Source organism: Equus quagga, chromosome 3 (assembly GCF_021613505.1).
Source record: "Equus quagga isolate Etosha38 chromosome 3, UCLA_HA_Equagga_1.0, whole genome shotgun sequence".
NCBI classification, from domain to species: domain Eukaryota; kingdom Metazoa; phylum Chordata; class Mammalia; order Perissodactyla; family Equidae; genus Equus; species Equus quagga.
In genome coordinates, this window is record NC_060269.1 from 3,234,239 (window position 1) to 3,248,295 (window position 14,057).

The window sequence follows — 14,057 nt, forward strand, 5'->3', positions numbered from 1 at the left end:
ATTTCTGAGGTTTGTACCTAAGATGTAAGTTTAAATTCTAACAGTGCAACCCTGAGCAGATTACCTAACATCTCTGAACTGGTCTCCTTCTCAGCTGTTTACTATACGTGTGTGTGTGTATGCATATGCGTTACAGGGCTGCTGTGAAGTTAAATGATGTAAGTACCTGAAGGGTGGGGCTGACACTAACGGGATGCTTACTGCCTCACCAGCACTGTCCATGAATTAACTCGTTGAACCTTCTGGCAATCCACCTATGAGGGCAGAAGTATGCTCCTCTCACAGACGAGGAGAGTGAGGCTCAGGAGAGGTTAATAACTGCCCCAAATCCCTGCCAGACCGCCTCCCAGTGCACTTAACACACAGTACATACTCAATAAATAATAACTATCGTGTGCTTGCTACACCCCACAGCTGTGCTGAGCACTCTACATATTAACTCACAGACTCCTCAGTCCAATTCTGAGACAGGTACTCTTAGTATCTGCCACTTCACAGATGAGAAAACTGAAGCCAGAGAAATGAGGCTACTTTTTCCAAGGTCGTACAGTTGATTGGTAAATGCTGGAAAGTGGGACTCCGACTCACACCCCAGTGTTATTCTCCTCTCCAAAAGGCCCTTACTGTCTCTTCCATGAAAACGAAGCTATGAAACATTCTTCACACCAATTGTTCTTAGTTTATTGTCCATGATTTTATTAAACATTCACAATTCCCAGGGTTTCTGGGCAGCACGTGATCTTTCCGTGTTGATCAAGTTCTAGACAGAAAGTAAAGGTACCTGACATTTCAGCCAGGCCTAAACAATTCCATTAAGGATAAGCGAATGATTTTCAACCAACTTTTTCAAACCCCATAACTGAATACATTGAAAACTTCCCTTTCCACCACTTTGGACCCCCCAGAACTTTGAAAAGCCAGAATCCACCCTCTGGGAACCAATGACACAGGGACACCAGGGAAGGGAAGAACTCCAGTGATACGAACAGCTCTATACAAAGCTTCCTTTGCCATCTCTGAAGCCCATATTATTGTAAGGATGGGACACCTTTTTTATGTTGTGGTGGGAGGTGATTACTCTCTCCCTCCCCACATTTAACACTGATAACTGTCAAGAGTCTTGGAGAGTCAGAGGAGAGCGTCCAACAGACTAAGATCTCTGTTGGATGGAAAAGGGCATTTTTAGCTGGTTTTCTAACCAGCATCACTAGATTCAGTTCACAAATATGTGCCCTGGGATGCTCTGGGCACATGGCTGGTCTGTGCTCCTTGCTCTACTCTGGAATGGCCCCTGTCCAGAGCGCCACCACGCTGGAGGGACACTTGGGTAGGCGAATCTACTCCCTTCAAAGGAAGACATTCAAGGTGAGAGCTAAGAACTAATAAATACTTCTACTCATCGTGTTTCCAGTTTTCTTCACCCACACCCTCAGTTAAAAACAAATGCACAAATGATTTGTGAGCAGACCCAAGTGTCTCCAAGAGAACTCATCTGAACACGAAAAAGTAATATCTAAACTATGAACCCAAACAAATCATTTTTTTAAACGTTTTGTGCACTAATAAAGCATAGCTTTAGGATGAATGCATTTTCAGTAATGTGCTGCTTTATATGCAGGAACATAGAGGCTATAATCACTTTCTTTTCAAGGGGGAATTTTTTATTTTGAGTCCAAATTTTTTCATTACAAGCATTTCACAAAATTCTTCCCTTTTCAAAATTCACATCAACCAGTACTTTAAAATGAGTTTTAGCCTCACAACTTGGATACAGAATTCTTCTGATGCTTCACCACTGCCAAAATAAAAGTTCAAGAGGTTGCTACAGTTTTTCTCTTCAAAAAAGATAATTAAGTGAATATTTTTGGAATTAAACACAAGGGCCCGAATCTAGGGGAACATGGAACGCTTGCTCAGAGGAAGCGATTTCTATGTAGACTCTACGCGGAGAGAGGACTCTCTATCAGGAAGACAAAAACAATTTTAAAAATGCAGACAGCCAGTTTCTAGCACATCCTACTGACAAATCTTTTCAGTTTCCAAAACCACTTCTAAACATCTAAAGGAGCAAAACCACCTCAAAGTAGGACAAGACATCTGGACAACAGAATGTGAAGCCTCTGCCACATGAGCTCTCCATTTTATTTCGGACTCATTAGGGTTTCCAGAGACACAGTCGGCTCTTAGAAAACAATGTGTTCTTTCTAACTGGCACGCACAAAACTCTTTATTTCAGGAAATTTCCTTTAAAACAGAAATAGATCACAAGCCAGGCCCGGAGCAAGTTTTACAGACCTCCACCCCTCAGCTCCAATCCTAGGGCCTCCCCGGCCACCACCACTTACGGGAAAGAAGACGGAGGGTGCTCTGGAGTCCTCCTGAGCTGGGCCAGTGAACAGCTCACAAGCTACCACGAATGAGGATGGTCTAGAAATATTTAAATATCACGGATGTTTACATATTAATTTTTTAATGTAATACGGGTACTCAAAATTCTTTGCTCGACCAACTGAACACAATTTAAGATCTAACATGTGCTGTATCCATGTCTTTGTTCAGAGACGACTGTTTGTTTTTACCCAGAAACTGGCAGACAGAAGAGACAACAATCCCACCTGAAAAGAGCAGTTCTTGCCTTCTCTTTTTCATCTTCCAAAGGAACTGTGAACATGTTCATAAACATAGTGAGTCCACATTTCAAGTTTTTTCTTTAAGTATTTTCTGCATTTTCTTGAGCCAAATCTGCCAAACAGCTTTGAACACGAGAGCCCATTCATATTTTTATGTAACTATTAAATTTCCATTATCTAAACTACACGCATCCAGTGCAAGAACACCGAGCGACACACTGGCAACACTTTCAAACGGGGCTGAAAGTCTGGTTTTTATGTGCAGTATAAAATCCATTTAGAGCACTAAACCACCATTTCATAAAAAGACAAACCCTTAAATAATTTATAGCACTAGTAAATCTAGAGTTCCTAGTAGATTTAAAAACAGTATTTAAAATATCACTTTAGATTAAAACCAGCAGCAAGAACACCACTTCCTGATGGCAGAACACACCATGTTAAAATGCAATACCAGCAGGCCACCTAGTGACCATTTGAGGGTCAGGAAAAGGATTAAATCCAAAATCCTCAGTACTCATCAGTGTTTGGTATTTTCTTGAATAAAACTATGCCAACTGAAGCACATTAAGACTTTTTTTCTATCTTCCACAAAAAATAAATTCTTTTAAAAAAGATGAATGGCTTGGGGGAAAAAAGGAAAGATGCTCTGATAAAATACTAAGAAATTAAGTATTATATAAATGACCATGTTACATATCCCAATTACATCACATAGGCCAGATCAAAAAATAAGATAATCCAGAGATGACAGAGGACGCGTAACGTTATGCTAACCAAAAAGACCCACCATCCTAAAATACCCATTGTACAGCATACTGGAAACAAATTTCTCTTGGAGAGTGAAACCAATGCTAAATCTTAGGAAAAAAGACTAAAGAAACAATACCTGGTAGAATAACTTCAGAAGCGTCTTTCCAAGATAATCCCAAGCATCAAACAGCAAAATCCCACTGACTGCCCTGGAGACAGCACTTCTCAAACACCTGCATCCTCTAGGGAGGCCCAAGACTGCCTTCTTTGCTCTAATAAAAAGTGGCGGTACGATGGGAAACACATTTGGTCTTTGTCCCTGGTTCCTGGAACAGAGCTCTAAAAGCCCTTGGAACCTCCTGAGTGACAAGAGTGTCTGGAATGAAAATGGGATGACTCTGGGCTGAGGGCTCCTCCGAAAGACCAAGCCAGATTAGAGGACCAGTGCTGGACCTCCAGGCTAGGGAAGGAGCTGGAAATTGAGTTCCATCACCAATGGCCTGAGATTTAACCAATCGTGCCCACGTGATGAAACCTCCATGAAAACCTCTAAAGGACAGGTCCAGAGAGCTTCTGAGTTGTGATGGTGTGCCCACAGCGGGTGCAGGAGCTCCACGTCACTCCCTACTCCCTACCCGGCCCTACACGCCTCTTCCATTTGGCTACTACAATAAACTGGTCACAGTAAGTGCTTTCCCGAGTTCTGTGAGTCGAATTATTGCACTGGAGGTGGGAGGGGGGTCTGGGGAAGCCATGACTGTAGCCAGCCAGGCAGGAATGTGGGTGGCCTGGGCACCCTAGCTGCAGGTGGCATCTGAAGTGGGCACAGTCTTGTGGGACTGAGCCCTCCACACCTGCAGGGATGGAGCTGACTCTGGGAGTTAGTGTCAGGACGGAAGTGACTTACTGGACGCCCAGCCAGTGCCAGAGAATCAGAGAACTGGATGGTGTGAGAAAAAACCCGCAAAGGCCAACAAACTGAGCCTGAAGAGGAGATAAAATAAACTTAGCTTTATTTTAGAAATGGTTTTCACTACATAAGGCATAATAACCCAAGTCACTCATTTACCACTTAGATTGAGGTTTCAGAACCTCAGTGAATCATAACTTATCTGGCAAAACGTGCCTTAGCTTTCCAAGATGAATGAGACAACCTACACACACTGTTCTCACTTCACACCACACCGAACACCTCACACTAACCGGGAAAGGCCTGGGCAGTCCACTTCCTTACCAGTCAACCTTCTTTCCAGTCCAGACAGTGCTGTCTTTGATCTGCTCTGAAACACTTAAAAGTACTTTAAAAATATTAACTCTAAGAAAATAAAACTATGTATAACATTCTAACATTGATATAACAAATCTCAAGTAAAAAAGATAGGTTTAATGTACAAAAAACACAAACAAAACCACAATCAAAACAAAAAGGAAAAATACTAGAAACATAGTTTCAACAAAAAGGGCATATAATTAGTATCTATTGATTTCACACAAATTTGTAAGAAAACTATAAAACAACCACAACAGAATAAAAGTAGAGTAAGAACAGACAATTCACTAAAAATAAAATAGAGACTCCACGATAGAACATCACCTAACAAGAGGAAAGGCCTATAAATAATCCATAGAATCCATAAAGTCTACAGAATCATAAACGTCCGTGAGCCCACCACAGAGCTGAGGTCCTAAAGCAGTAACATGAACTGCTTCCAAAGAGCGACAAGCCCCAACAAAAAAGGACACGACCCGTGAACTGTTTGCCTTCGGCAGTCATGGGAGGAAGGGGGATTGCAATAAAGGCAGCAAAGAAGACACAACTAAAATGGCTTCAAAACTCTTACAGGCTGAGTGTGGACTGGTCTCACTGGGAGCCCAGACACAGGGGCTCTGCACTCATTCACAAGTAGGCGTGGAAGAGGTGCTCAGAAGAAAGATCAGGAGCAGGTCTGGAGACGAGAGAGAACTCTCCTCAGTGGTGCACAGGCACAAAAGTCTGCCCACTCCCTGGGTCCTTAGTTGGCAGAACACAAAAGCCTTAAGCTGATGGGGAAGAGCAGGAAACCCTCCCAGGGGCCACTGTTTCTGAGGGAGGGGCAGAGCAAATATGGTCTGCCAAAGCCAGGGAGGTAGAGGAATTCTTGGTCCAGGATCCTGAACTGACACATACCACGGACCTGCCAATGCATGTGAGAAGCACACAACTCACGTGCCAAGACCTCCCAGGTTCAAGGTTGGGTACCACGCAGGGAGGAGAAAGGATATTGAGAAAGACCCACTCCAAGATCCAGGAGCACAGGTCCTGCCTCAGACTGAAGCTGGACCAGCAAAACCAAGAACCCCCACTGCTCCCCATCACAAGCCTAGCACTAAGGAATAAGGGATTCAGTTTCCTGCTGAGGGAGGACCAAGAGCCTGGAGGGAGCCGTTGCATGGGGCAGGCAGGGGATTCGCAAGCTGAGGGAGGAGGAGAAACACTGAGAAAACCCTGCGGCAGGCCAGGCCACACTCAGCACAAGGTAGGACAGCCCATCACTGCAGAAATTTGAGGCTGGGGCTGCAGGAACAGTCACTACAGAATAAGGAAATCCAAATCCAGCTGAGCTACCAACTAAATTAACTCAACTCACCACACTGACAGGGTGACTGGAAAAGAGTGTAAACGCCCAGGCATAAACACCACCCATCTCAATTTCTCCTGTTCTTTCAGCATTTGGTACAAAACTCTAACACCAAAAAGAGCAAGAAAAACCACCCACCATGAAGAGATACAGCAATCAACAAAACCAGATGCAGAAATGACCCAGAGGTTGCAACCATCAGTCAGGACTTTAAAATAACTATAGAATTCTTATGTAAAATGATGTAGTTGAAAAGTGGACCACACGCATGAACAGATAATTTCAACAGAAAGATGTAAACTATATATATGTAAAAAGAGAACCAAATAATGAAAGAATTTTTTTGATGATTATCACCAAGTTTAAGAATTCTTTCTATGGGCAAATACAGCTGAGGAATCAATAAACTTGAAACTAAGTGATTAGAAATGATCAAGCCTGAAAAATCAAGACAAAAATGGGAAAGAACAGATCATCTAAAGCTGTGGGACGATACCCCACTGTCTAACACTCGTGCACCTGGAGGCCCAGAAGAGAGCGGGGCAAAACAAACAGGTGAAGAGATAATGGCTGAGAGTTTCCAAAAACTAATGAAAGAACCAACCAGCAACCAGGAAGGTCTGAGAACGCTAAACTGGAAGAAAAAAGACTCACACATCCTGAAAGACCTAGAAAAACCACACTAAACCTGCTCAAAATCAGGGTCAGAGAGGATCCTGGACTCAGGCAGGAAAAAAAGAAACACTAGAAGGAGAAGAACAAAGAATTAGAAACAATGCAAACAAGAGGACCAAGGAGCAACATCTTTATAGTCCTAAAAGAAAAATCTGTCAAGCCAGAACTCTACGCCCAGCAAAAATATCTTCAAAAATGAACTGATGAGACAGATCCGATACCAAAGCCTTTCCAAGTTCACTCCTGTGCCTCCTGGTGTGCCACGTGCACACGGAAACCCTGGCTTCCTACACACTCTCTAGGAGTTGTATACAGTCATGCGCCACATGACAAAATGTCAGTCAACGATGGACCACGTACATAACAGCGGTCCTGGTGAATGAGTACCACAGAGCCTAGGTGTGTAGCAGGCTGCACCATCTAGGTTTGTGGAAGCACACTCTACGATGTCTGCATGACAAAATCGCCCAACGATGCATTTCTCAGAACCTGGCCCTGTTGTAAAATAACGCATGACTGTATTCTTATTCCTGTTTCCATCACCTACCATGTAAATCTCTCAAGGACAGAAACATGGCTGGTCAATCTTCGTGTTGCCAGTGCCTAGGACTGCGACGAACCACAGTAGTGGGCTTTTAATAGATGTCTGACTGATGATGGATGACGAAAGAATGAATGCTGGTGCAGCCTGGGAGAGAAGGGAGGGAAGCCAGAAGCAGAGCAACAGGACTGGTCCAAGAGCTCAGAAGCTGGTTAACAGGAGACCTGGAGAGCAGGAAGATCAAGTGAAAAACTGTCTGGGATAAGGTCTCATTACCTGCAGGTAACACTTCTGTACAAAGAAAAGCATCGGAGCAGCCCAGTCACCAATTTGTATTATTTCTATTTATTCAGCTACAATGTTTAGATAAGGGAAATAAATTAGGAAGGCGAGTCCCAGGTTAATTATCTGGTAGATATTTCATAATATGGAAAAATTCAAAGGCTAAATAAAAATTTATAAAATAGACATAGGTAATTTAAAAAAAAAGTTGTATGTCTAATATAGCCAGTAAGAGATACCAGAGGAAAGAGGTTTATGGTAATAGGATTTTAAAGATCAAGAGGGCTTCAAATGCCATAAGCCCCAGTTAGGGCAGGAGGAGGAGCAACGAGGCATCGCTGCCTGTGCACCACCACATCAGGAGTCCCCGGACAGCGCCGACCACGACGAGGGCAGAGAGTAACGACTGACACCTCACAAAGCTGATCCTCCCCAACTAAGGGAATCGTGCGACCTTCCGCCGGGAGAAGATGGATGGGGACGCGTGGAGGAAGGAGCAGAGAAGGGAAGAAAAACGCTTCTAAAAACTCAGAATTGACTGAACTCCGAGGGAATCAGAAAGGTCCTTATGTCCTAGAATCTTTCCCTCCCAAAAATTCAACCTCAGGCTGTACCATCACGTTGTCACAGGGAAAATCGGGGCGCGCTCCAAACACCTAGGGAAAGTTAACTACACTATACACCTGAACTCAAACAAAGAGAATAATGCCAAGTTTTACAGCTGAACAATCAGGCTGAGTTTTCTCAGGTATTTGTGGGGTAAAATTACTGATAAAACAAAAGATAAGGTGGCTCTCAAGCCCCTGCGCTTTACGTTGACAGATATTTCATTTGTTGTGACATATGGTGCCCTGACAACACCGAACACAGTGACACACACAGAAAACAGTCAGCAGTACGAAGGATTTAAAACACATCACTCCGCACTACTCCCATGGTCTTTTTGGAGGGGAAGGTCATGAGATGGACACAATCACTCTCTGATGACGCTGTCTTTGATCTTCTCTTACCCGTTCCTGAAGAAGCTCCACAACTTGCTGGACACAGTCATTCACGTCACACGAGTCTGTTTTCAGCACCAACTCCGGGGCCTCCGGTTTTTCATATTCGGAATCAATCCCAGTGAAACCTGTAAAAGGCACCAGACAAGGGGGTGGAGGGAACCAGGTTTCTTTCTTCAGCGCGAGCCTGCTATGGTGGTTAGTATTCACGCTGCCCCCTCCAAGTCACAGGGCTGCAGCACTGAGGCTCCTTTCTGGGGAGACTTCTACTGACACCTCTGTTCCTTCTTTAAACACACAGGTGATTCCCTCACAACCTGCAGCTGCTATGTTCAGTACAGCCGCCGCGAACACTGACAGCACTGAACTGCTGCTCCCACGGGGACACTGAGTCAGCTTCCCGCAAGCCTCTGGCACAACACTTTTTAATTCTACAAATAAATTTCAGTGAGTAGGCGAATGTGCAAATATGGAATCTTCAAATAATGAGGATCAACTACACTTCTGTCGCCTGTCCTGTTTTCTTTTAAGTAAAGGCCTAAATTGACTGTGAGGAGGCGGGTGTGAATGCCACGTGGCCCGGAGCGGCTCGATTCCTCCCAAGAACACAGCACACGGCGCCCACGCCCGGGCACAAACCAGACCTGACGAGGTCTTCCTCCTCTCGAGGCAACCTCTCAGAAAGCTGATCCAACCCCACATCCACCAGGACTACCTACGGCCATGTAGAAGCTCTGCAGGCTGCCGCCGCCATGAGATTAAGAGTCCAGGCGAGAGAAACTACTGCCGAGAGCTAAGCAAACACAGCCGGGAAGGTGACCCTGCTACAGCACAAAATACATTCCACAGTCAGACACAGTCCGCCTGGGTGTTAACCGCCATCTGGATTTTCCCTGTTGTACGTGTGCTGCTGGGTAACTGTCAAGAAAATGAAGATCACATGACGCCCTCCAGGACGGGCTGAGCTAAAGATACACTGCTCCTGTCTCACACTGCTGACGACACCCCACACAGAAGTCTCCCAGGGCCCGTCTGCCTCGGAATGACTGGGCCATCCTTGGGTTAGAATGGTAAGCATCAATTTAAAATCACTACTAGAGGGGCCGGCCCAGTGGTGTAGTGGTTGAGTTCTCACGCTCTACTTTGGCAGCCTGGGGTCCACGGGTTCAGACCCCGGCCACAGATCTACACACCGCTCACTGAGCGATTTATATGTGGAGGCGTCCCACATATAAAGTAGAGGAAGATGGGCACAGATGTTAGTTCAGGGCTAGTCTTCCTCAGCAAAAACAAACAAACAAATAAATAAAATCATTACTATTAAGAGGCACGGTTATCAAGAGTTCTAAAATAGGCACAAGTCTACAGCCCACTTATTTCATTTTTTTTATATTTGATATTTCTAAGTCTCACAGGAAATCCTGAACCCACAAAGAAATTTCTGTACTACCAATATTCCCAAGATAATTTAGTGGTGAGGCACAATAAAATCGATGGGGAAAAACTAACTCTGGTTAAAATCCTAGTTCTTAAGCTGTGATTCTCAAATGTAGTTACACACTGGAATCGCAGGGCCACGCCCCCACGAGACTGTCTTCTCACTGGTCTGGGTACAGCCTCGGCACCAGAGTTTTAAAACTTTCCCCAGGTAATGCTAATGTGCAGCAAACCTTGAGAAGCAGTGCGTTAGAAGACTTGGCTTACCAGCTTAAAAGGCCAGGAATTCTCTGCCTCGCTAATTTATCCCATTAGTGACTATAATTAATGTATGCTGTAAAAAACACTTTTGTATTTAAGTAGGTAATTAACTACTTGAACAGTAATCCCACGAAAACAATCTCGGTATTAGGATGGCTGGCACAGGGATACATTTACAGTTTAGTAAATGCCACACACCGGTCCACGAGAGCTGGACGTCTGCTGAACGTCTGCAGCCTCGTCCGTCCTTGCACACTTACCAGCCAGCTCTCCAACACTGAAGGGGAGCATCGATAGGCAACCCTTTAAGCACCGTTCTGACAATGAGTAAATGACTTTTTTAAAACAAACAACTCTACAACTAGGAACTCTAGCACCACAGCAAACCCAAAATAAACATGAGCACACACACATATATTGTCCTAAGGAACGTCTTATCAATGTTTAACCAGAGGAACTCAGAAACACTCGGGGAAGTAAACAAGTAACACAGAAACTAAACTAACACAAACACACCCCCAGATAGAGAAGGCAAACTCTAGTGACTCAAGGTGCTCTGCCTGCGGTCTTATTCATCTTTGCGTCCCTGGGACCAAACGTGAACCTTGCAAATAGAAAAGGATCGATAACGTGTGTTCAACATCCGCTTTCCACTCCCCCTTCTCATCCATCAGCAAGCACTTACTGCCTGAGTGCTGGGTATCATGCTCTGAGCCTCACACTGTGCTGGGTTCTAAAGACACAAAAAGGTTCAAGATGCCTCTGCTCACAAGGAGCTTACGCCAGCAGGGCAGACAAACCTCACCCCCTCACCAATCCATCCTTGCAGGAACAACACAACTGACTACAACTGAACAAGTAAAAGATTTAGACTTCAGGATCCCGATCAGAGATCCAAATCTCTATTACCACACACTGAAGGGAAAACTGGCCATCAACAGAGAGGGTAATGCAGAAGGTCACGGGTGAGACTGGTTCCCTCCAGTTGTCATACATTACTCAGGTCAGGCGGCCTGCTCTCTCTGAGCAAGTGCCAGCTGAAAGGGGAAGCGGAGTTTCTGTGGCGGCATGACTGGAGGTCAACCTGCCCTGGGAACAAGATTTCACCACGGCAGGTGGAACTGGCCCCATGGAATTGCTAAAGCATTCCCAGGTCCAAATAGAGAAGAGCCCAGAGCGACAAGGTTTTCCTTGCTGTCCCACCTTTTCCTTTCGGGGCCAGAAGCTGAATGCTCCTGGGAGCTCCCGTGACAGCCCTAGGCCATCACTCTCCCTGCTGGGAAGGCAAACAAAAGTTACCGGCATGAATCACGGACCCCTAAACAACAGTGACTGAGTCATCTATCTTTGATTTTTCTTTAACGCTGGCATGTCCTCTGGTTCTGATGACAATTACAGGACTAACATCAAAGGATGTCTAGAAGATAAACAATAGGACTGGGATCAAAGGCCACAGCAGACAGGTTCTAAATGTCTCTCTGTCCAAATGTTCATCACAGTTGAAACTCTGAGAGATCAGAAAACCTAAAAAGCCAGGTGCATATATTTTGATGGAATCAATGATATGTTAAATCAATCTAATCCAACAATTGTACTCAGAATGAATAAGGGACCATCCCAAGCAACACGATACAAAAGAGAACAAGACACAGTCTTCGCTCTCAAGATGCTTATAATTCAGGCATTTTTCCCATTAGCTACGGAATTTCCTACATTTTCACTGGAACAAAAAGAAGAGAAGTGGCAGCAGGGGCTGACCCCGTGGCATAGTGGTTGAGCTTGTACACTCTGCTTTGGAGCCTGGGGTTCATGGGTTCGGATCCCAGGTAGGGACCTACACACTGCTAATCAAGCCATGCTGTGGCAGCATCCCACATAAGAAAACACAGAGGAAGACTGGCACAGATGTTAGCTCAGGGCCAATCTTCTTCAAGAAAAAGAGGAGGATTGGCAATAGATATTGGCTCAGGGCCAATCTTCCTCACCCTCATCCCCCCAAAAGTGGCAGCAGCTATCAACTGATATCCAGTCTAATACTAGGCACCTAATTATATCAAGTAGGTTTCCACCCACCCCTAAGTCCCAACCCTCCAAACTCCAACTTGTGAGTGGGATTCTGACCTGACCAAGAGTCCTCACTCGGTGCCCACAGTGCAGGTGCTGCTGCTGGGCCTGAGAGACACAGCTGTGGCAAGACTTTCTCTTCTCAAAGGGCTCCGAGTCATCCAAACTCTCACAATCTCGTAGAAAAGATCAGTCTTGGGTACGGTTCGTATAAGACAGCTAAGCAAAAGGAAACTAGGGGGCGGGCCTGGTGGCACAGTGGTCAAGTTCGGTGCGCTCTGCTTCAGTGGCCCGGGGTCCAGGCTCGGATCCTGGGCATGGACCTACACCGCTCGTCAGCCATGCTGTGGTGGTAATCCACACACAAAGTGGAGGAAGACTGGGACGGCTCTTAGCTCAGGGCTAAACTTCCTCAAGCCAAAAAAAAAGCAACTAGGAAAAAATACCACTTACCTTTAATTTCTCCAGCCCGTGCTTTTTTGTAGAGTCCTTTGACATCCCTCTGTTCACAAACATGCAGTGGAGCATCAACAAATACTTCAAAAAAAGGTAAACTTGCACCCTCATGAATTTGCCTTGCATTGTTGCGATCCTTAGGAAAAAGACATAATAAAAAGTGCTTATACGAATCAAAGGTACTATATTAATATCAAGGACACGTAAAAGTGCCTTTCGTCTGAACTGATGGAAAATAGACAAAATTTAATTTATATTTTTAAAATAGAAACTGAAAAAAGCAAATCCAAGAAATTAAAGGTTAACATATCCACTCTTCGCAACAATTTTAAAAGGCGTACTATCCTAAAAATCCAAGGTACTGGGGAGTTACAGGAGGGGAAACAACAGATGCCCCATAAACACTTTCACCTAAAGTTATGAGGAACCTGAGCCAAAGCCCAGCTCGACTGCAGGCGCCATCAGGCTGCTCTCTACACCACATTCAACCTCAGCCTGAGCGGGTGTGAAAGCAGCTTCACAAAAGGTCCATTTAGAACCTGAGGCTAATTTAACCGCTCGCCAAACGCAGACTCCTGCAGCCACTTCTCATCTCTAGCACTCCCAAAACTACTTTTCTACACAGCCCCTACCTCTAACTCTGGTAATCACCCTCGTTGCTCAGTCTAAACTCTCTCCACCCTGTCCTCTGGAACACTGTTTCCTTGCAAGTCCCACGTGCCCCCTTGAGGATCCACTCACCCTGCCGATCTCCAGTGCAGCTCCACATTCATACTCTGTGTACAAGGCAGCACCAGCACCCTCAAAGCTAGCCCCACAACTTCCACCGTTCTATCCCCACACAGCTCAGGCGAGCCCTCGCCACCTTTCCTGTGGCATCTCTAACAACTATTCCTACTTCCACTCCTACCAGGTGACCATACCTCCATTTCAAAAAGATAACCCCCGGGCATGAATGCCCTCAATCTCCTCTCTGCCATATTAGAAATGGAGCTACATCCCCAACAACCCTTCTCTCCCTCCCTCCTGTCGCTCCTCCTTCAGACTCCAAACCCCTGCCCTCTCACGGACCTTGCTCTAGCCATCAGCCCTACTCCATCTGAGATCTTCAGCCTCATCCCTCTCCACTGGCCTCTCCCCTGGCAACAAACAAGTATAAGTCACTCTCATCCATTAAAAACAAATGAACTTGCAAATCATACAAAAATTCTTAATCACGGGCACTTTTCGATCTTTACATTACCAGGACTTGCTGGTGCATTTCACCGGACCAACCCCACGTACTCCTCTAAGGCTATCCTGATCATTCCTGTGCAGGCTCCCCTGGGCTCCTCCTACT

The 14,057-nt window shown here is 45.2% G+C and overlaps 1 protein-coding gene across 2 annotated transcripts in view; it reads right to left on the reverse strand.

Moving 5' to 3' along the window:
• PAPSS1 (3'-phosphoadenosine 5'-phosphosulfate synthase 1) overlaps window positions 1–14,057 on the reverse strand; it is an 89,052-nt gene that overhangs the window by 53,362 nt on the left and 21,633 nt on the right. For both annotated transcript variants that reach the window (XM_046655698.1, XM_046655699.1), the window contains exons 4-5: window positions 12,716–12,854; window positions 8,510–8,628 (exon numbers count right to left, since the gene is read on the reverse strand). In XM_046655698.1, the coding sequence (XP_046511654.1) occupies window positions 8,510–8,628; window positions 12,716–12,854 (258 nt within the window). The remainder of the gene's footprint in view (window positions 1–8,509; window positions 8,629–12,715; window positions 12,855–14,057) is intronic.